General features: G+C 51.5%; 1 protein-coding gene across 9 annotated transcripts in view; it reads left to right on the plus strand.

Annotated features, from left to right (window-relative positions):
* Nucleotides 1-80: 80 nt before the first annotated feature.
* The window catches only part of LOC125948994 (uncharacterized), a 50815-nt gene continuing 28395 nt past the window's right edge, over nucleotides 81-22500 (plus strand). For 7 of the 9 annotated variants that reach the window (XR_007468630.1, XR_007468634.1, XR_007468635.1 and 4 more), the window contains exons 1-7: nucleotides 91-269; nucleotides 4860-5812; nucleotides 7145-8184; nucleotides 8827-9031; nucleotides 12470-12589; nucleotides 12669-13166; nucleotides 13259-13505. Coding sequence is in view for 1 of the 9 variants with exons in the window: in XM_049675632.1 (XP_049531589.1) it covers nucleotides 8075-8184; nucleotides 8827-9031; nucleotides 12470-12589; nucleotides 12669-13166; nucleotides 13259-13505 (1180 nt within the window). In the remaining 8 variants the exon portion in view is untranslated. Of the gene's footprint in view, nucleotides 270-4449; nucleotides 4528-4859; nucleotides 5813-7144; nucleotides 8185-8826; nucleotides 9032-12469; nucleotides 12590-12668; nucleotides 13167-13258; nucleotides 13506-22500 lie in introns of those variants that run through there. The other 2 variants (XR_007468632.1, XR_007468631.1) reach the window with 2 other exon arrangements.

The following is a 22500-nucleotide window of genomic DNA, read 5'->3' on the forward strand; positions in this document are numbered from 1 at the left end:
CAAAAGGGAAAATTCGCAATCCGGAGCGCACTGGCGAGCCGAGCTGGAGTCAATTGCTCGTCGCAACCGTAACGGGACGGAAGGCACCGTTTTCGTCTCAGCGTTTTCTGGCCAGTTTTAGTACACATACACTACTACTACCACCTCTCTAGTTCCTCCAGTTCTTTTCCACACAACTCTTTGGCCTTCCTAATCCTTCGGGCGTAGGTGTGTTTTTGTGAATTTGTGTGTGTGTGTGTGTGTGTGTGTGTGCGCGTGTCCGCAAGAGTGTAAGTGCTTGTCGTTCGTGAATTTGATTGTTCACCTACTGCTGCTGCTGAGGTTCCTCGATTGGGAGGCCCCTCCTCCACCCCGTGATACCCCGTTGCGTATGTGTGTCATAAGCGTTCGTGAGTGCTGGTGCCCTGCCTTTGTCAGACCTTTGGCGTTGTGTTACGTTACGTTATGGCTGCCTGGTGCAAACTGGTAGTGCTGAAGAGGTCTACGAAATATCCTTAAAAAAAGAGGAGATAAAGAGAGAGAGAGAGAGAGAGGGCTGCAGGACAGGGGGCAACCATTTGTTGGTGGCCAAACGTTTGCCAAAGAACTCCCTCCCCTTTTTCCTTCCTCCTTAAGGGTGTTAAGGCAAGCAGGTTGCGAGCAGTGCAAAAAGCTGGTTTTTCAACAAAAAAAAAGAAGGAAAAAATGCGAGAAAAATGGGAAAAGCACGAGCAGAGCTAGCAGAAGAGAGTGGAAGCCTCGAAGTGGGAGTTTCGGAGCGTACCGTACGACGACGAGGACGAGGACGAGCGTGGCCAGGAGAGCGAATCGAGCGAGAAGGGCTAACACAAGGTGGTGTCTGTGGTGCGCGCAAGTGAAGAGTCGTGAAGAAGAGCAGCAGCAAAGTAAGGGCGAGAGCCAAGGGCTGTGGCACATTATACCGTGCGCAGAATGGGGGTGGCGGTGGTGGTGGATTGATGTGCACGGTGGTCGCGGTCGGTGGAGCGAATGTTGCGGAGCATAGTTTACGGGATGCATAGTGAGCAAAATCGACCGGAAATCGTTTCGGAAATGGTTTCGTGTCTGTGTATGTGTCCGTGCATGTGTGCGTCGACCTGGAGAGAGTGAGAGAGAGAGAGAGAGAGAGAGAGAGAGAGAGAGAGAGAGAGAAAAGAGAGAGAGGGACACAGAGAGACCTCATCCTCATGGGTAGCGTCGACACGTCTTCCCGTTGCCCGGGGTGTCGTCCCGTGAAACGCCGTTCTCCGAAATCAACTTTTGGTCCAACTGCTGCTGCTGCTGCAAGTGAACATCATGTTCCTTTCCTTCATGCTGTTGCCCTGTTGCCCAAAATCCAACAGATTGTTTAAACTGCTCCCTTTGAGAGCGATTGGGGGAGAAAAATCCGAAACAACGCTCGCCATTGCCCAGGACCTTACCCTTGGTGGTGGAATGTTTAACGGAGGACATTATCAAGATGAATGCCACCCCTAAAAAGGAAGGCTACCCATTAGAAAAGGCTTCATCGAGAGAACGAGAGAGAGAGAGAGCGCGACGTTCCGTTACGCTCGATATCGTGACCACATCCTGCGAAGAAGGCAATGGAGTGTGCCTTGGAAAAGGATGCTTTTACCTTCTTGCTGGTATCCTCACGCAACGTAACCGCTGTGCGCGCGTTTGCGTCAATGTCAGCAGCCTGTACATGGACGTGTACGCGCGTGTGCGTGTGTGCGCGTTATCGCGATCCTGTGTGTGAGGTTTTTCCTTCCATTGTTGCAATTCGCTGCCCACATCTCGCTGCCGATCTGTGCCTGCGATCGAAGGCATGCTACTGGAGGAAGAAAAGCTGCAGGAAAAGTTGGCAGGAAGAGAGAGATAGAAAGAAAGAAAGAGAAAGATAGAGAGAGGGAGAGAGGGAGAGAGAAAGGGAAATAGAGAGAAAGAGAGATAGAGAGAGGTCCTGCCAGATAAGGTTAAAGAGAAGAAGCGACGATAAGAGCGTGGAACCAGAAATTGTTGAGTAGAGAGAGTGAGAGAGTAGTTCTGCTGCTGGACGACCTATCTTCGTCCTCATGACATTTCATCGTTGCAGTGACAGCAGCAGCAGGCGATGCACATCCCAGCATGCCGTGCGCTACACCACGGTTAAGGCTAAGATGGATGGAGCGGATGGTGCCCTTCCACATCACCTCTGGCCGGCCCCTCTGCTCACCTTGCGCTGGGGTAGAAAGGATTCGTTTAGTGATGGAATTAGTGTCACGTCCATGGCGCTAGCTAACACTGACGCCCGGTACCGTACTACGTCCGAGGAAGCCAATCGGCAGAGGAGTGATGCATCTCTCCTGGGACGGTTCCGTTAATGGGTTTCTGGGTGTTTCAATGGCTACGCTAAAAGATGGCACAAACCTATGATGGTGTATCGCTGGGGTTTGACGGATGGGGCGGATAGCGATAAGAGCGAAGGGTAACTTTGGCCGTTAGTGACACCTACGCTATCCGGTACCTGTTTTCGCTCGTTTATTGCATTGACCTGTGGGCACCGCCGTTGACCAGTATCGGTGTACCTGCGTCCTACGCATCCAATGGACCGAAGACTGGCCGGATAGGACAAATTAAATCATATCGTTCAAGATGTGGTCCGGCTGATGGGGATGGTCTGCGAAGGTCGTCCACTAAGAGGAGAGGCTTTTTGGAGTACAGATCGATAGGAACTACCATCACCCTTCACTGGCGTGCATGCACCAGCAAGGCAGACGACCAGCAGTCGAGAGTTATGGTCGATGCTATAGACACCGAACTAGCATAGATTACGTTAGGATATGGCCAAACGGATCCCGGGTGCCAAGGTTCGAGTCCGGAGGTCGATATGAAATGATGCGTTCGAGTCTCTTCGGGGTGAATCCAGGTGTACTACGTCTGCATGATTGGCCTCGCTCTCTCTTTCTCTCTCTCTCTCTCTCTCTCTCTCTCTCTCTCTCTCTCTCTACATCTTTCTACCTCTGTCTGCCCCTAGGTTTTTTGGGGTACGTGTACGTAGGATGCAAATTTACGAACATGTCAGCGTTCACTGGTGACACTCGTAAAGTGGTCTGGTTTGCGATGGTGAGGACATTCGGTTAAGCCACCAGATTTACAGTCCGGTTGGCCGATGGTGGTGTTGGGTAAAACATGGCGGTAATATTGGATTCCACACCCAGAGTGACCTTTGCGGAAGGAAATTGAATTCCTAAACCATCGAATTACTATGTTTAGTGTCCAAGAGTGCCTTCCCAAGCCACAACATAGGATAGTGAAAGCAACGTCACCAGCGGCAGTGTCTCCCCACGGATTTGTCCTCTTCAATGATCAATCAAACGAAAACAATGGCGGCGCGGTTTGGAGCGTCGAGCGGAGAAAATGATTATAATGCAGCCGTGAGCTGTGCCGTTCAGCTTTTGACCTACATAGCCCATCGTAACCCATGGGGCCACCGTGCACGCCACCGAATGAACGAACGAACGAACAAGGGCCACCTGAAACCTGACGTGTACCCTGGGCTTCTGCTGTCAAAACCTATCGTCTCTCGCCTCTACGCCATCACACATGGCGGACTGCACGACGGTACACGGCACGGCACGATGCTTTAGACCGCCAGAAGCCAAGACCAGCAGCTTACGTCAAGTCTGGGGCGCCATCAGCGCACCGAACGTGGCAGCGGATTACCATTAATGTGTTGGTGACCCCGGCCGCTGCGTGGCCACCGCGTTATCTGCCAACCACTAACTCCAGCGTCACCAATACATGACCGCATTAATGGACGAAATGTGTGTGTGTGTGTGTGTGTTTGTGCCTACGTACGTGGGGGCAGAAGTTAGGTTTGACAATCCTACGGACACGGAAGCGGAACTGATCGGGGTCCAAGTGGTTGCTTGTGTGATTACTAGAGACTAGTTGGTGATAGAACTACCCTGTTCGTGGACATGACATACTAGCAATTATGTATTCTGTGCCAAACAGAACTGAATACTGAGCAAGTGTTGGCCTCATTTCTAACCTCCGGTTTTGGCAATCCGCAACTTCCGCAGCTCCTGGGGTGGTTTCTAGCAATAACCACTTCTTATCGTAGCGTCTTGTTGCAGTAACTTTGTACAGGGAACATTATTTGTGGGACAATTACTAGGCCCAAAATGGAATCAACATAATTGCCGTTAAGGCCTCTCTCTTTCGCCTATCTCTGTCTCTTGCTCTCTCTCTCTCTCTCTCTCTCTCTCTCTCTCTCACTCTCTCGTCTCCGGCTCTCTTGCTCTGCGTTCAAACTCTATAGAACCGAGGAGCTGGTGAGACAGCACGATCCGTGAGTGAGCGTAGTGTAGAGCTTCGGTTCGGCGAAGTTAGTGAGCTTCTGGGTGAGCAGATTGATACAGAGGCAGACGGAACAGTTGTTGAGTTGGGCTAGGGAAAGTTGAAAGAAAATCTGGTACACCATATATACAGCAGCCCATCAGCCTCCGGACAGAAACTCGAGGCAGTAACAAGACATCTGCTCGGCATTCAGCGTCTCCAGTGGAGGTGTTACTTTTTGTGTGAAGTGTTTTTCCAACTTTTCCCTGAACTCTATCGCTCTCGCGTAAACTGGTATGCATGCGTGCGTCGGATTCGTGTGGATGTTTGCGTATCCCAGCCGACGCGGCTCGCAGACACAAGACACTGTGCACTTTAGCACGCCGCTGGATCCAGAAGGATCCACGCTCGCTCCATCTGTCTTGCGCTGGCCACCGATTACGGCTACGGATCGCTTGGTTGGCATCAGTTTTTTCCAACCGAGCTGTTCCAGCTGTTGGCTTGCGGTTCGCTTGGCCACATTAAGCCTGACCCCTCATTCCATTCCATCACATTCACAGGTGTCCCTGCCGATGCTTCGACTACTGCAGCAACAACAGCAGCAGCAAGCGCACCAACAAATAGCGTGAATACCAAATAGTGGCACCATAGTGAAGGTGGATGTTGGTGATGCAAAGTGCAGTGATTTTAAGTTATGGTTTTTCCTGGTGTCTGGCTAACGAGTGTCGAGCCGAAAGCTCCTATGTTCTCCTGAGTCGCCCCGGCGCGGTTTTCGGCGTGCAATCAAACCGTGTCATGCAATAGCAACAGCAATAGCGAAGCGAAGAAAGGTTCGAACGAGCGAGCAACGGTAAGCTCGGTTTTTCGGGGTGTTTGGCGGGGGGTGAGCGCAGCAGCAGAACGTGTGTCGTGGAAACGTGAAACAAAGAAGCACCAGCTGGTCGCAGCTGCTCGGTTCCAGCGTTTCGCTCGAGGGTGCTGGTGGTGGTAGTGGTGGTGATAGTCAAGTGGTGAATCAGCGTTCCTGCGGTGCGTCCAGCGTGGGAGCAGCAATAGTGGTGGCGTTAGTCGATAGCTGAGCCTCAGCTCTGACCAGTTGGCAGATGATAAAGTTCAATCGCATTGTTTACTCCCGGGTGCATTGAGTTCGAGTAAAGCCGTGTCCCAATACGTTGGTGGTAAGCGCAGAAAGATGAGCGTTAGTAGTTAATGGTTTGCGGCGGTTTCTTCTGATTAGTGCTGGTACGACATCGGAGGAACGATTGGTTTTCGGTTCTCCTTTCGGAGTAATTGTGTTTGAAAGTGGTAGAGTGCTCCAGTGTTGTACGGCGTCATGTTTACAGAAACCTAACCTAAAGGAACTAGTGTTTTCCGAAACGATGCAACTGTTGCAACCGGTTGCCCGAGGATTGGAAACAACCGATCAGTTTGCGCTACATCATGGAACCCATCTCAAAGATCTATCCACCGTAACGGATCTCCGATAAGTGTGTGTGTGTCGGAGCTATAGAGGGTATGTTTCGGGGATCGTTATCACAGATCCAAACACATAACAACACGAAAGACAGTAAGATAAGAGCTAAGATACGATTTCTAGATGACGACTCTTTTTGAAATTGCAACATATTAGTCGCTTCAGGTAATCCTCCAATCATTCCCCCATGACAGGTTGAAGCGTAAAGCGTAAAGCATATTTTAATGCTATAGTTCGAGTACAGTACATCTAGGGTTGAAAATATTAGATAGATAATGGGCGCAAAAGTAGGAAAATGAGGACTACTATACTGAGTAGCTGCTTTTCAAACCTTTCACCTTAGTATCTCACTTTTTCACCACGGATGAGTAGCGCGCGTGAAATATTTCGCTCCGTTTCTCACCGAGGGACGCACGAACGGAGAACGCCCTTTAAACTCGTCCCACATAGTATATTCACCACGCTTTCGGTCCTCCGAATTCGTTCGATTCGTTCACAGTTCATCAGGCGCATGCTCCACTGTTGGCTGGAGAAAGGCTGGAGGCTCCACTCACCACCGAAGTAGCCCGCTTCTCTTTTTCTCTCACTCACTTTTCCTCCCTGGTTTTGTCGCGAGAGCTGGGCAAAGCGTGTGGGGAAATGGGTACAAAGTGAGGGGAAGGCGATGGAAATTGACAGTGCGGCAGCTGAAATGATTGCTGCTGGCCTGAAACTATTAAAAATCTCCATCCCCCTCCCCTACTGCTTTCTCTCTTTGTTTCTCTCGCTCACTCGTGATTTGGCCTCTTCATTGCTGTATGTGTGTGTGTTTGGGACAGAAGTATACCACGAGGCACAAGATAGGGGTCTGATAAGTGGTGAAAGCTATCATTACTGTCTCTGGGCTACGAAAGGAAAGGAGGGAATTGCCTTGGGACCTAGCTTGCTTTAAAGGAGAGCTGGACACACACACACACACACTGATTGTACCGTGCATATAGTCGACAGACCAGCATCAGAAGCAAAGGGAGAGCGATGCATTTCGGTCGCCAAAATTCGTTGTAAACGGCACCGAGAACGAAGCGCCAGCGAGTTTCAACCATCCTCATGGCAAGAAGGGTCATGGACGCTAAGCGTGCTCAATTGGCGTTGGGGTTGTGCCACGCGAGCAACACGACCAGCAGATCGCTTCTCGAGTAGTGGCAGTGAAAGATAGGTAGATAGATAAAGACGAGAGTTTAGAAGGGAAGCTACTAGCGATGGAGGCGCCCAGTGACTCGTGTTTTTGACGCGATTTTCCACAGTACAGAAAGCCCTCACAATACACAAACAACACCGTGAGTCACAGACCGATTTTGTGATGAATCCATTTTCTACTTCTACGTTTATCAGGACCCCGGCCGGAGAGAGAGAGAGAAAGGTTCCCGCTGACAGCCGTATGATTCATTCAAGATGTAATGGCCGTGGCGCGATAAGGCGGAGGTGCGAGGTGGCTTTGCTTGAGTCATTCTGGAGTCACACAGCACCATCAGCAGCAGCAGCAGCAGCAGCAACAGCAGCACTACAGGTCGAGAGGCAATAAGAACGAGGAACGCGGACGAGATGTTTACCCAAAGCAACCGTGACATTCGATTCTCCAGTGTAGCCAATGGTGACGACAGTAACGACAGCGATCGGTCACCGTAAAGGTGCCACGTGCTGCCGGTGGTGCCCGGACGCATCGAACGCATCGGCATGGCCCACGGAACAGCCGCGGGTGTCGCGTGTGAACTCACCTCACCGTTTGCCGATCGGTTTCGCAAGAAGCGAAAGCTGGGGTCCACCGTTCCGTACCGTGCGTACTAGTGTGTGTGCGCGCGCGTGTGTGTGTGTGTATATGGTGCGTGACGTGATCGTGAAACGGCGATGGTGGTGGTGTTGACGTTGGTGAAACGATTAATTCGTCGGCAAATCCGAACGATGGCCCGAAGCGTCGTAACCGTAGGTAGGATGCAGTAGTGAGGTGAGGTCGCGCGATGCACGACAATGCTAGTGAACACAATTAGTGTGCGAAAGACACACGAAAGACAGGGAAAACACGAGCACGAACGAGTGAAAAGTGTGTGCGCGTGAAAATGATCGCGCCGTTACCAACTGCAGCAGCAGCACTAGTGTAACAGGACAAAAGAACCACAACAAAACAAAAGAGAAAGAGGAAAAGGAAGAGGGAAAGTCACTTTGTGCATATCGATCCCCCCTAAGTCATCCCCCCCCCCGTTCGCGCGGTTTTCGGAACCGAAAGATCGAGATCAGCAAAGAAGCGAGCGATCGGGCCGAACCAAAATGGCCGACATGCCCGATCTGTCGCACCTGACCCAGGAGGAACGGGCCATCATCGAGGGTGTGATGATGCGCCAGAAGCAGGAGGAGGAGCGTGAAAACGAGATCATGCGGTAAGTAGCCACAACATAGTGGTCAATTAATAGCCAATCTGCCAAGCGGTGCCTGGATTCGGGAATCGCGAAAACAAAAACAGCCTCCCAGCCTGCTTGGTAACGTCAACCCTCCCCTTCGAAGGTCAATCCCGGATATCGCCGGGGCCCGGGAGTGACATTATGCGAAACGTTCCACCGAGAAACAAAACAAAACAAAAAAAATCGCGTTGCAAATCGAGTAATCGAGGGGGAGTAAATACACTCTCGGTGTGCCGAGTGCGCGGAAAATCGGTAAAAACAGCCAATCATTTGAAAATAAATTAAAAACTCATTTATTCATGAGAACCAGCGGTAGCAGGATAGGCGGAGATGTGCGTTGCGTAGTGACCACCGGGTAGGCGCGCAAAACAGTTTTAATTACTTTCCCCACCAGCACATCAAGGCAGGCTTTGGGATGCGTTTATGCTTCGAGCAGTCAACCGGAAGAGGGAACGAGGGAGCTAAACGCGCTTCCCAGCAATCGCTGTATCGTCCATCCATTTAGTGTTACATGAAGAGGAATCGGAAACTGCATTGACCTAGAAGAGATACAAACCGAACCTCTAACCTAATCGAATGTATTGTGTCCGTCTTGTCTTCTCTCCCACTCCGTGTCCGTAGTCGCAAGCAGGACGAGGTGGCGACGCTGGTCGACTCGATCCGCCAGAAGTCGGAGCAGCAGAAGAAGGCGGGCGTCGAGCTGGAGGCGACGTGCCACATCTGCCTGAAGACAAAGTTCGCGGACGGCATCGGACACATCTGCCACTACTGCAACATCCGTTGCTGCGCCAAGTGTGGCGGCAAGGTGACGCTACGCAACAACAAGGTGAGGGCACGATTCAGAACCAGATGGGGTGGACAGTTTTCCACCGTACATTTCATATGTTTCAGCTTTTATGATTCCAACGTGTGGGCAACGTCAGTGGTACGTCATCGAGTGGTTCTCTAGGAACCCCCCCCTAGTTCAGCTAAGGCGTCAGATTTCGCAGAACAGAAGGCATTTCAGCTAAGCTGCGTCAGCTAAACCTTTTCTTTGGCATGGGGGAGTGAGGTAGAAATTGGGCTCCATCCGTCGGTTGCTGTTGTTGTGCTCGAAAGCATCCGATTTGTGGAGGGAAGGGAAAGGGGAAGGGGGAAGAAGGAGCTGTGAGCTGAACGGAGCAAGCGCGACGCGACGTCGACGTCGACGTGGACTAAAGACTTCCTCAAGAATGAAAAGTCATCGAAGATGAAAACGCTTCGCTTCCACGCATTCACCACGCCACGGTGCCTGGCCATGAAGCAACCCCACCTACCCCAGCACACACACACACACGTACACACGCACACCGAGGGCTGTACGCGTGGGATCACATTTGCAATGAATGAAATGACGTCATTTCAGGCAGGGCTGGCACAATCCGTGGCTCCTACTGCGTATTGATTTTTGATTTATGAACGAATGAATGGAAGGTGGCTTCCTCTCCCTCTCTCTCTCTTCTACTTTCTCTCTCTCTCTCTCTCTCTCTCTCTCTCTCTCTCTCTTTCTTTATTTGTGCAAAGATGATCCTTCAGTCCCTGGCTCTACATTGCATCAGACAGCCTCCTCATGCAGAAGCATCCCTTCTGTCATCTAGCCAAAACAGTCCTTGCCATAGGGTGTCTCTGTGTCTGCATCTTCTTCTACTTCTTCTGCACACACACACGCACTCAAATACGCAGAGTGGCCAGCGCGTGCTCACTCAGGAATCGGCATCGGCAGAAAGTCTCCATTTTACATCACTGGCTCATAACTCAGCTTTGGTGATGGCGGTCTCATAGGCCATTTGGCCTGGGCACAAGACCCACGAGAGACCCCGAGGACGAGGCGAGGACACAAGAGACAAAGCGGGACCCAAACCGGGACTAACTTATAGCCCCGAACCGCCCTCTATATATAACCCTCTCTCGCTTACTCTCTTCATTGTGCGTCTCATAAATGAGCATTATTTTAAGCATCCCCGTCCTTTTTACTACCCACCACCCCCTAGCCGCACACCCTACAGCCGATTGAAGTCGATTTCCATTTCGCTTTGCAAATCTTCCAATTCGTCGTTTTGGTTTTTTTTGTGTTATTCCTTTTCTGGCTTCGAGTCGAACTCGAGAGGTTTGGCCAACCCGTCATCCAGCCAGCCAGCCAGCCAGCAAGCATCAGCAGAGGCTCATCAGCATCCGAGCCCAGCCGCTAGGCGCCTAGAATGCTGGTGCCAGCGTCGGAAGGCCCTCCTTCCTTCTCCTCCTTCTCACCCGTATTTTCGGTCGTTTCCAACCAATCTGGCCACCCCCGGGGAGGCTGAGACAATCTGTCTGTGGCGTGCTGTGGCGCTTCAAGACGCCTCGTCCATGTTCTAGACCAGAGACATCTTAGAGCCCTAGACAGAACCCTAGACCTTAAGAGCAAGAAGATGGGCGACAGAAGAAGCAGACTCCATCGGTCGGGTCGCCCGTTCGCGATGGTTAATCGTGGTGCTCATGGTGGACATGGCATGGCAGGGGAAGAACAGGGGCACAAAGGGAGCATCGTAGGCGCATAATGGACGCCGGTAAAGACCGAATGGCGTCGATGGCCGAGATCCAGAGGCCTACGGACCGAGTAAACTATGAAAGCTCGAGACTCTGAAAGGCGTCTTTCAGGGCGTCTGGCCTTCTATCGTGTGGCGTATGTGTGTGCGTGCGTGTGGGCCTTGTAATTGTTTTATGATACACATCCCACTGCCATCGATCAGTAAGCTGTCTGGGTCTGGCTGGCCAGTCAGTCAGCCAATAATTAATATCTTGCTCGCCAAAGGAATAGGACATTGCCATTCATTAAGGCGTACGCTGGCGTGCTTTCTGTCGCAGAAAACGGAACGGATGGGGGATTTTTGGTGACCCAGATGAGATGTGCGGTCGTGGAGTGAGCGTCGAGCAGCGATTGGCATTCATTCCATCTGGTGCTGCTCCTGCTGCTGCTGCTGCTGGTGCTGGAACGGTGCCCGAGTTCCGCGTTTTAGCGTACGATTAATATTTCATGATACACGCAACGGATGTTTAAAACGACGCCGCGGCATTGTCGTCAACGTTGACGGCGTGGAAGTGTTTTTTTTGTTTGCCTGTGGCGGATAGGGGACAGGATCGTCGACGACGACGACGACGTGGAAGGAGTAGTGGTGTGGTGGGTTGGGAAGGTTTGGCGAATCTCCTCTCCCGTGCGTGCTCAACGGGGACCGCATAAGATCGAATTTAAAAATTTATGCCCACTCTGTGACGGGGACGAACGCCAAACTGGGACACCGCGACACACACGCACACAGACACACACACACACACACACACACACACACACACACACACACACACGCGCGCGCTCTCTTTCGCTACCGCTTTACCGGGTCCAGACAATGAAGTAAAGGTTGCAGCAGTAGCGGTGCGATGCGATGGTTGCTGAGTTTACAATCGTCCGGAGGTTAAATTGGATTTATAGAGCAGGAGGGCAACGACTGAATGGCCCTCGAAAGGGAGGAGAGAAGGGGTAGGCTGAATTAAGATTATTTTCAACTTTATCACACGGCGGGTGCCGACGCTTTCAGCACAGCTTCCGGGTTGATTGTGCTTAAGCAGGAGCGCTAGCGCTTTTCCACTCAAACGGAGAGATGGATGCAGCAAGCACGTGAAATGAACTGTATCGATTGAGGAGCTTCTTGCGCTTATGCTATATGATTTTTTGTCGCTTGTATTGCATCTCGTAGGTGCTCGACTGGTTGTTGTATCTGTTGGCAATCTTATAAATATTAATCGTGGTTGTGGGTTGACTGAAAGTGTTGCAGTAAACATTGCACGTTAGAATGTTATATCTCCTTAAATAGAGTAAAACTAACCGGTTTTTCAAAAGAATTCATGAGCTTTTTTTATTTTAAAACACTATTCGATGATGTGCAATTGATTGTTAATTGTTCTAAAAATGGTGATTGGAGCATAATTCTCATGGGTTATTGTTAGAAGAGTTTGTCCGTGGCTAGAATAAAATGAATCTCAAAAACCTTTTCATTTTGTGAAATGATAACGACACTTTACAGCTAAGTTAAGAGACTACAAACAATACTCTGAAAAGCCTTTTTCGAGACGGAACAGTGCATAGGAAGAAGAATGTTACAATAATAATAAAAATGTCAAGATTCCTTTAGCGCGATCGATCAACGAGGCCCAAAAGAATTTCCACTGCTCCCTCTATTCTTGATACTGATTCCAAATTTCCCTTGTACCGCAGGTCATCTGGGTGTGTATCGTGTGCCGGAAGAAGCAGGAGCTGCTCTCGAAGACGGGCCAGTGGATGAACAAAAGCACCAGCCCGGACGGAGTGATACGAAGGCAGGAAGGTGATCCGAGGGTGAGTTGATCGTTAACCTTCGGCCTGTGTCCGGAAGCCTCTATTAAACTTTCTCTTCCCTTCCCCCGCCCACGGACAGACCCTTCCCCAGACGATGCTGGACCCGCTCGATCCGTCCGACAAGCGGCCGAAGCTGGAGCGGGCACGGAGCGCGGCCGAAAAGGAGAACAATCCGATGCAGCGGGCCAACAGCCAGCTACGGCGCCAGTACAGCCAGCAGGATCCACCGACCCGCCGGTTGTCCCAATCGGACGGTATGGTCGACATGATGTCCCCCGACCATCCCCATCACCAGCACCAGCAGATGCAACGGATGCAGATGGGACACATGGGGGGCAGGGGGAGTGGCATGTATGGACCGCCGGGTGGCGGTGGTGGTAGCCAGTATGGCGGGGGTGGTGGTGGTGGCGGCTATGGGCAGCATTCGCAGCTTCCACAACCCCCCGGTATGCAGCACGTTGGTCAGTATGGCGTTGGTGGCCAACATTCGATGACGCCTCAAGTCCACATCACGCACGCCGGCGGTGGTGGTGGTGGTGGTGGTGGTTACGCACACGAGGATCCTAGTTACTATCAGGTGCGTCCGTAGGCTCTCGGGTGCTAGGGTGCTGGACCTCTCTCTCTCTCTCTAATTACACTTCTTCTTACTTCTTCTCCTCCATTTTGCAGAGTGAAATCGAGGATCTGATGCGGACGCATCCACATCTGGTGCATCCGAGGCAGCAGCAGCACTACGCCGAGTCGCTCCAGTCTGGCTCTGGCCACGGCATGGGTGGGAGTGTCGGTGGAGGCCACCATCTGCCTCCCGAGCCGACGAAATCGCACAAGCGACCGCTGGGCGGTCCACCCTATCTACCGCAGCAGCGATCCTTCAGTAGCTCCGACGAGGACATTCGCTCCACGCCGGAGTTTGAAGGTGAGTTCCTCGTCTGTGTGTGTGTATCTGTATGTGTGTGCGTGTACGTATGCGTGTGTGTGTATGTGCGTGGATAAGTGGAGCTCCCCTAAAACCCAACAAGGGGACCTCCACAATCATTCGAAACTTTCGAAATTTCGGAATTTCTCGGCTTTTCCTTTTCATCGTTTCTCTCCCCGTTTTTTTTCTTCTGTTCGGTTGTTGAGTTGTTCCTCGTTCGCCTGTGTTCTGTACCTTTGTCTCTGTTCTCTTCTTCTCCGTTTACTTCTCCAAGTTTTTCCTTTCCTACGCTGGTGCTCCACTGTCATCCCCGGTCATGGCGCGCGGGGTCTGCTGCTGTTAGGGGGGCGGTAGTCGCTTCTCTGCTTCGAGCTACATCGATTGGCCTCATTTCGGAAATCGGCATCCACCACTCCTGGAACTTTCTATCCATTGCAATACTATTTTCCCTCGTTCGTTCGCCTTCGCTGCTTATCAATGCCTTCTCAATTCACGATAAATACCGCCTCCTGATCCTCATTCCAATGTCAAGAAGAAAATTCTGTACCACTTGCGCCTGATGTTGCGCCTTCTAGGATTCTAGGTGCTGCGGCTCGTGCGAGTGACGAATGCCGAAATCACTGGCACTTACGATCTGTACGGTGCCGAAAACCTACGCGCGAAACCAGCACTGTAAGCATGATGACGAAATGCGAATCCGCTGCTGCCTCTTCTCGATTCTCGCACACAATGATGCGTAGGACGTCGATGACATTTAGTCAAATGTTTCAACTAATTAATCGAGTTAAAAGTAACGAGCGAGAGAGAGAGAGCGAGAGAAGAAGGTGAAAAGGTAAACGAGAGAGAGAGAGAAGAGAGGTGAGAGTGAGCCAGGATTAGAGCAGCTTCACTGACGCCCCGTGGGTGATTCAAAAGCAAACACTCCTACACACACATACACACATACACACGGACGCACAACCCCCGCACTGGTGCCAAGCGATTTCGTCATAAAAACAAACAAATCCCAGTAATTGATAGCGAATTGACGCAGGAAAATTTTGGTTGGGTGGTTGGTGGTGGGTCGGTGGTTCCGAGGGTTTACAGAAGGGAAAAGGTTCATCATTTGCATGCATCTAGCGAGTCTGCGTTATCGTGTCCCTGTGCTGCTGCTGCTGCTGCTGTGCCACGCGCATTAGTCTCATATGGAGCCGCTCGAGTGCAACGTCTGCACCCTAGACCTTCTCGGGCGCGTTCGCTGGTCCCCGGACTGGGTGCGGACGGTGGCTTTGTTCGCTCGCGGTCGGATTATGTAGGTCAGGTTGTACCGCCACGTCGTCATCGTCGCCGTACGCGATGGAGACGTAGACTCCCGACCGTCAACGTTCACCGTCTTTTGCGCTTGTTGCAGAAGGAACGATGGAGGCGCCTGGTAAGCCAGGAGGATGAAATGGAGACGCCTGGTGGCTGCATTTTCTTGCTCTTCGCCCATCCAACCATTGTCCGTTGTAACAGTTTTGCTGGCTTCGTTTTGCTTTGCTTCTTCTTCCTCTCCTTTTCATTTCTATTCCATTCCGTCTTGCTGTCGTTCTGTCTCTTTGTGTTTCTTAATAAATGGCTTCTGTCTGTGTGTAACGGGGCGGCCTGCGGGGTCTCTGGAGGTTTTGGATCGCGGTTGGCCATTGGTTTGGCTTCCACGCTGGCACACAGCAACTCACCAGTAACTGCTGCCAATTGGCCATGCCATGTACCGCTCCTAACCGCTCCTGGGCGATCTTATCCTATGTTGTCTGTTCGAAGACGTACAGTACATGCCACGGCGTCGTCGTCTAACGGTACTACTATCGGCTGCAAGTAAATTGGCGAACCACTTTCTGGGCCACCGAGTTGTCAGCTACAGCAGGTGCAACAGCAACCCTCCTTTTGGGCATGGAAATGCACGCCGACCAGCACCGTCTAGCGATCGTCGTTGCGAAAAAATGGGGTTGCAATTACTGTTACTCTGCTCGGTCTAGCCATGTGCCGGTTCGGTGCGCTACAACATCATCGGCAACACATTAGGAGTAGCAATCAGTAGCTATCGTGCACACAGAATCAGTTGCTGCAGTGTATCTTTTATTTCGGAGCTTTTCCCCCGGACCACAACGTCCTAATTCACTCTCACCGGGTTTAACAATAACGGTCTTATGAGGTAGGGTCTCTTCTGGTGGTCAGTACCTTGGTGCAACCGTTAATCATTATAAATTGCATTGCTTTCGCATCGGGATGGATGATCAACGCATAACGCATAAGGTTGTGCGCGTGAGGCCATCTCGAGCAGGATAGGACCCTACGACCGTCATGGTCCGAACATTATGGAGTCGATAAGGGAAAGATAGAAGCCCCCTAGAGGGATAGAAGTGTTGCTGCTGTGGCTGCAACTCGCAGGGCAGCTACTCACTTTCAGTGTCAGTGACACAGTGAATCAGGGATATCGATCGGGATCGCCCCCCCATGCACCACCCCAAAACCCAAAGGGGATGAAGCCCAGAGAGGGATGGATCCGTTTTTGTTGGAAACCCCGTTTTTCTCCTCCGGCCCTTTTTGCGGCTGCTTCTGACGCTGCGGTTATCAGCAGCGATGATTGGTGCGGTGTGATATGATTGCGCGGAGGGGTGGGGCGAGCTGCCGACGGGTGTATTGTGGTGGGGTGGCCTGCGCCTTGTGCGAGAATGCAGCATATATGCAGAGTGCAACAATGAAGGGCATGAGGGATGTAGCAAAAATTACGGTCCATACTGTACTGTGCCATACTGCAGCGTGCTGGTTGAAGCTTTTGTTCGCCCTTCAGAAGGGCTGTCAGCGTGTGCAGATACCCCTCACGCTGTGTGTGTGTATGTGTGTGGCCTCTGTATGTGACAAGTCAGCCCATTAGAGCATCACTGACGGCGACATCATTATCGTACGCCGCACGGTCACGCTCTTCGTGTTGTGTCCTGCTCACTTCTCTCCGATAAAACGCCTTTTTCGGAGGGGAAAGGGGAAGAGTCCTGTGCGGCACGCTGTGTGGCGATGCTGTGGGCAAGAGTGTCAATCAAAAGACATAATTCATGCACGAGATTGTTAAACTCTTTCTCCCTGTTTTGCCTCTGCCTTCTCTGGCATCCCTTTCTGAGATCGATGGAGGCGCATTGCTGCTCAAGTAGTCAAGGATATGCAACGGATGCAGTACAGCATTTTAAAGATAGTATGAAGGCTTTCCTTTCGTGCTTTTACTAGCATACGCTCGGTTCAACGCGTAGTACATCAGGATTTACCCAAATGTTTGTATTATTTAGATGAATTGCAGTTTTTTAACCCCTTTTTTGGCACATTTGGCCGTTAGTTAGGGTCCCTCAGGATCTAACTCGCCTTGCAATCATCATTCCCCGCGTTAACACGAGTGTTGACAGCGTCAGTGAGTGTCGCGTTACCAGTTAGGACCGGTCGGCCAATTCAGCCAATGCCACGCACGCACCACTGTTTACATGTCGTGGTGAGTTCCAGTGAGCCCTTCTTTGGGCCCTTTGGGCTGATACCGGACTCCCGGATGCCCCGAGCACAGAGCATCAAAGGATGAGACAAAAACAGAACCCGGATTCGAAAATTGTTTTATAAGACCCGTAAGTCCGTTCAGAAGGGCTACTAAAAAGATCGACGCAAGTTGTTTGGTTTTTGGGCAGGGATTTTGAATGTGTGAGGAAATAAGTGGGGTAGATGTCTAATTAATAGATTTACACAACAGCCCGCGTGACCTTGGAACGAGGGATGCTGAGTGCCGGACCAAAGCACCTAGGAAACTCTCCCGAAAACCACACAGACACACACACACACACGAGCGCACAACAACAATCGAGTCCTAACCGTACTAGTACAGTGGGAACGTTGACTTTGTGTAGGTTGTCCAAACGGAATGAGAACGAGAGCGAGAGAGAGCCTTAAAGGGACGGAGCGAAGTAACCCCGAACACGAATCGAAACGGAACTCGTGCTCTCGTGTCCTAGCTGACCGGTAACACTGGCAGGGGCAGGAGGAGGAGGAGGAGAAGGAGGTGAAAGTAAAGACAACGAAGCGAAGCGAAGCAACAACAGCAACGAAAAAAAAAAACCAACAACAACCGAAAGGAATGGCGGACAACACAGTTTTTCGCTTTTCTGACGTCTTTTACACTGTTTACTATCTCTCTTTGGCTCCGAACCGAACGGTTCCCAGCTTCTACGCTCCTAACTGGATTTGTATGGCACACGTGAGAAGGTGTGTGCGTGTGTGTGCTGACGTAAACGCTGTATTCGATATGATTAGCATTTGCGTGCTACATCGCTATTGATTTTGTTTGTTTTTGCTTGCTGCAGCAAACGTTTGCGCTGCTTTGTGGCCGTTGCGCTATACAAGCAGCACACAGCGCATTGATGACAGTAAGAGACGAGACAGTCGTGCTGTGTCTTGTAATGTGACTTTTGATCAGCAATCAATGGCCACTGCAAGAATTAGTGATACTTTCTTTTCATTTTAAATGTAGAGGGAACAGCAACCCATGGCCAGCCCTTGTGATTCCCTTTTCCGGCGGAGGAGGATCCTAATTTGCACACCAATAGACGATCTCGCTACGTAACTCACTCTCTCAACGCGGCGCTTTACGTGGAGTCACTCCGAGGACTCGCTCCGTGGCTCTCTCTTCTCGCTATTCTATTCGCGAGCTTTCGCGTCCCTTCGCGCGATCCTTTGCGATCCAGCATATAGTTTGTCTCTTTGTTGTTGAGGAGTTATTCGAGCTTCGCAAACCGAGGCCCTCGGCACTCACTACCGCTGGTACGGTAATTGATGAGTGACGGTGCGTATAAGTTTGGCTGGAGCCCTTTCTGCTGCTCCTGCTGCTCCTGCTCCTGCCGCTGCTGTCACTGCTGCTATTGCTAGGGTTTGGACATCATCGCAGCAAACAAACGGCAGACGAGCCACGGATTAGAGACGTGGTACTGTGTCCGTGTCCGTTCGAGGCCGAGTGTACTAGCGTATGTTAGAGGGTTAGAGCATGTAAATGTCGTTCAGGCTCGCACTCGGCGACTCAGTTCATTTGCAACCGTCGTGCGGCACACCAGCACCAGCAGCAGCAGAAGCAGTAGCAATGGGTGGCTCGTTGTCGTCGTCGACGTTGTTCGTGGCCGAAACTGGCAACTCACTGGCAGGGAAATGGACGGACCCACGGTCTCTGCACTCTGCACTGTCTACGTTCGGTGTACACTAGCGAACCACTCCCGGAGCAAGAGCAGCAGCAGGAGTGATTGAACCGCCGTTACGCCGTGGGCTTGAGAGGAGTAGTAGCATGTGATTACTGTGTCCTGTGTGTCCCGTGTCTCCGTGCGCCTGTTTTGATTCGCCGTGAGGTGGGGCTCTGTGCTGTGTGCATTGTACACGGTGTTGTTGTGTGAACCGTCCAGGAACACCACGCACAACAGTGCGTCAGTGGAGACGGGTTGGACAGCGAAAAACGCATCTGTCAAACGTAACTTGGTACGTTGTGACCTGAATCCGCCCGAGGATGAAGTGAAACGCTCGGTGGTGCTAATTGAGGAAGGCCAGGAGGACGCAGAGAGCGCACGAGACCTTCTTTTCGTGTGTTGTGACCCGTGTGTGTCTGTGTTTGTGCCAGGCTGCTGGATGGTTTTTTTTTGTTCATTCTTCGGAGCAAAACACCGAAGCTTTGCACCGGAAATTATCGATTGCCGGAAGAATTGACCATTCACACCGTCACACCGTCGTTCCGCATCGTCGTCGTCGTCGTCGTGGTTGTCCGGGGGTCCGAAAACGGGTGGGAAAAAGCGCGCGCGCGCTCGTGTGTCTCTGTATGTGTGTGTGTGTGTGCTAGTGGGGGAGTGAGGGACCTCCCAAAAACGGTGCAGAACCGGTGAGAACCTGCGAGCGAGCGAACGAGCTGAGAGGTCTGCTGAGACCCGAGCTGTTATTGGAGCGTATGTGACCTGATCCAAGCGCAGCCAGCGACCGAACGAACGAACGAACGAACGAACGAACGGATTGTTGGGGGCGGCTCGCCCACCCAAAACATCCCAAAACAGGATGGATCTTCCGGTCCAGGGCACGGACCGTCATCGTCCTCGACCTCATCGTGGTCGTCGTCCTGCTGCGCACGTTTGTGTGTGTGGCCGCTCGTAGCACCGTAACAATAGTGATACACGCACACACACATACACACACAAAACGGACACTATTCGGATTGGATCTCGGGAGGGTCGGATGCTATTTTTAGACTGCGTGGCGCCTACGCACCGTTTACCGTGAACTGCGCGCGTGTGTGTGTGTCAATCCTGTGCGTGTGGATCCTGTCGATGCGAGAGTGCGCTCGGTGCGAGTGAACCCGGGGCTCGAGGTATCACTGGCAGGTAGATCACTACCGGGACCGCTACTACTACTACTACTGGTGCTAGTAGTAGTACTACTACTAATACTACTACAGAACACTGCACAGGGCATGCGACACCAGAGCTAAGACACCGTTTATGGTCGTCGTCGTTGTCGTTTTCGTCGTCACAGGCCGGTAGCGTTGTTGTGCGCCGTCCGCCGCCAGTGCTTGGTTTGCGCGCGCCCATCGCGCGTCATCGCAGCCGAAGAAGGAGCTGAGGCTGGGCGTTTGATTCCTGAATTCCGGTTGAGAACCGTCGTTAAAGTGTGACCGTTCTACTGTCAGTGAAACAAACTGCTACTGGGTACTGTTTTGAAAGTGCAGCGTTGTGGCAAAATGGTGTTCCTGGGTGACGTGTATTAAGGGGCCACGCGGCCATCGAACGAACGGATCGGAATAATGTGAGTTCTGCCAGTAGTTCCATTGGCTCTTGAGTCCATTTCCTCCTGCTCCTCCTTTTCAATAACAACAATACCACATTGAGGATGAGGGGGTCTACTGACATCACACATAAACACCAAACGCCAACACACACACACACACGAACGCAGCTGCGGGCGCTGATTCCGCTGACCGATTCCGATTCTTCCGATTTCCCGATTTAGTTTGGAGTTGTTTCGTTTGCGTTGAGTTTGGTTTGTTTGTTTGTTTTTTTACTATGCTTGCAACGTTTGTTATTCTTACACATACACACACACACAACCATACACACCTAGTTCTACCTTCTTCCGTAAAGTAATACGTTTTATATTAGTTGTTTGATTTATATTTACATTTTGTAAACCAATTCTCTGAACAACCCAAGTGTTCGAAAAGTGTTATAGTAGAGAGAAACTGTCCTACTTGGGGATGGCTGGCTACCACCGATCTGGTGGCAACATTGTAACAAAGAAGGTTAAAGTGAGGACCGAACACGTTTAAAGGCCTTGTGGTGTTTGGTAATTAGGTGGTCGCTTTGCACATTGAAAAGCACATTAAAACTCACCTCATTGACCGGCCAAACGGGGTTTCTCCTCGGGGCGCTCTTCACACACACAGACACACACACACACATGTGAGCTGAATCCCATTTGGCCACTAGTTCGACCGTCGTCACCACGTGAGCCACACCAGCCACAAAAGACAGTTGTCGTCTGCTTCACGTCTCCTTCTAGTCGTCGTTATGTCCGTGTCCTTCCAGAAGCCCTGCTCCTTGTGTGTGGTGCCTTCTGGGTCGTTCTTTCGGTCGATCGGGGGTGTAGAAGATTATTGGAGAAAATTGGATTGTCGTTATGTGACATTCGCCTAATAGTTTATTTCGAAACTGACACGAACCAGACAGAGACAGAGAGCGAGACAGCGAGAAAGAGAAAGAGAGTGCAGAAAAGAAGAAGAAAAAAACGGCGGACCACGATCTGCACGATGGTAAGAAGCTGATGCTGGGGTCGGTGGTTATGTAAGTGAAAGTGCAACCCCATCAGAGGAAGGATGCATGGAGCTGAGGGCCGGGAGGAAGACACGTGAAGCTTAAGTGCATTCTTCGTTGTGCCGCTATGCACACAAGGAGCCGGCACAACCTTGGTTCGTAATGTTATTTTTACCCCCGATAAGCCCTTTTTGCAATGCTTTCCTTTCTTTCCTTCTTGTGCTTTCTGTCATGACACTTCCGTTTGACGTTGTCGATGGCGAGGTGCTGCTGCTGCTGCTGCTGTTGCAGCCGATAGAGACTTGAGATTAAGAACGTTCACTCTCTCTCTCTGTCTCTCTCTCTCGCGCGCCTTATCTGACCCAGATCCTCGCCAGATAGTTCAACCCCGTTGTCGCCGGACTTTAATAAGACGCAAACCCCCCCCAAACGGATTGCAATAAAAAGCGCTACCACTGCCGCTGCATGAGACGCGGCGCGGTTCATCATGTGATTATTTTGGCACGAGGACCACCGATCAATTATCGTGCCCGGCGGGCGAGCGAGCGGGCCCTAGCTGCAGTTCCCGTGGCCAAGATGCGCGCCGTGGTGGTTGCACAATTCGTCATCCCCTCTTGTTCATGGCGTTGCATGGCGAGCCAACGGAACTGGAGGACTATAATTCGAAATTCGGTTGGAATTAGCACCGCACCGGCCAGCAGACTAATGTGCCATCGACCCTCCCCCTCCTCGAATGGACAGGGCACGTTCCATTTGCTCCGAAAAATCCATCGCCGTCCAACGCCGGACAGGTTCGCTGCCAAATTAACGATTTTCTGCCCGTTTCCATTAGCTGGCGCACGGAGGAGGCGGAGGACTGTCGATGTCTGAGGTCTAGGGGGACGGCGACAGGGGGGCCCCTTCAGAGCACGGTGCACCGCGCGTGTGGCCAGAGATTATGCATTTTTCGCGAACTCGGTTCGAGTCGAAGTCGAATTCAACACACACACAGACGCTGGAAAAACAAAACCTGTAGGGCGCACACGGCACGCGGGGTTGTGGTATCGATAAAAGCCCAACAGAAATGGGAACTTTGGATTGGTGCCGTCGCCGTCGCCGTCGCTTCAAGTTTGCAAGTCTGCGTCGAAGTTTGCATAAGACGTGGAGTAGAGGAACTGTTCCAGCACGCAACAGGGACC

The sequence above is a fragment of the Anopheles darlingi genome, chromosome 2 (genome assembly GCF_943734745.1).
Source record: "Anopheles darlingi chromosome 2, idAnoDarlMG_H_01, whole genome shotgun sequence".
Classification (NCBI taxonomy): Eukaryota; Metazoa; Arthropoda; class Insecta; order Diptera; family Culicidae; genus Anopheles; species Anopheles darlingi.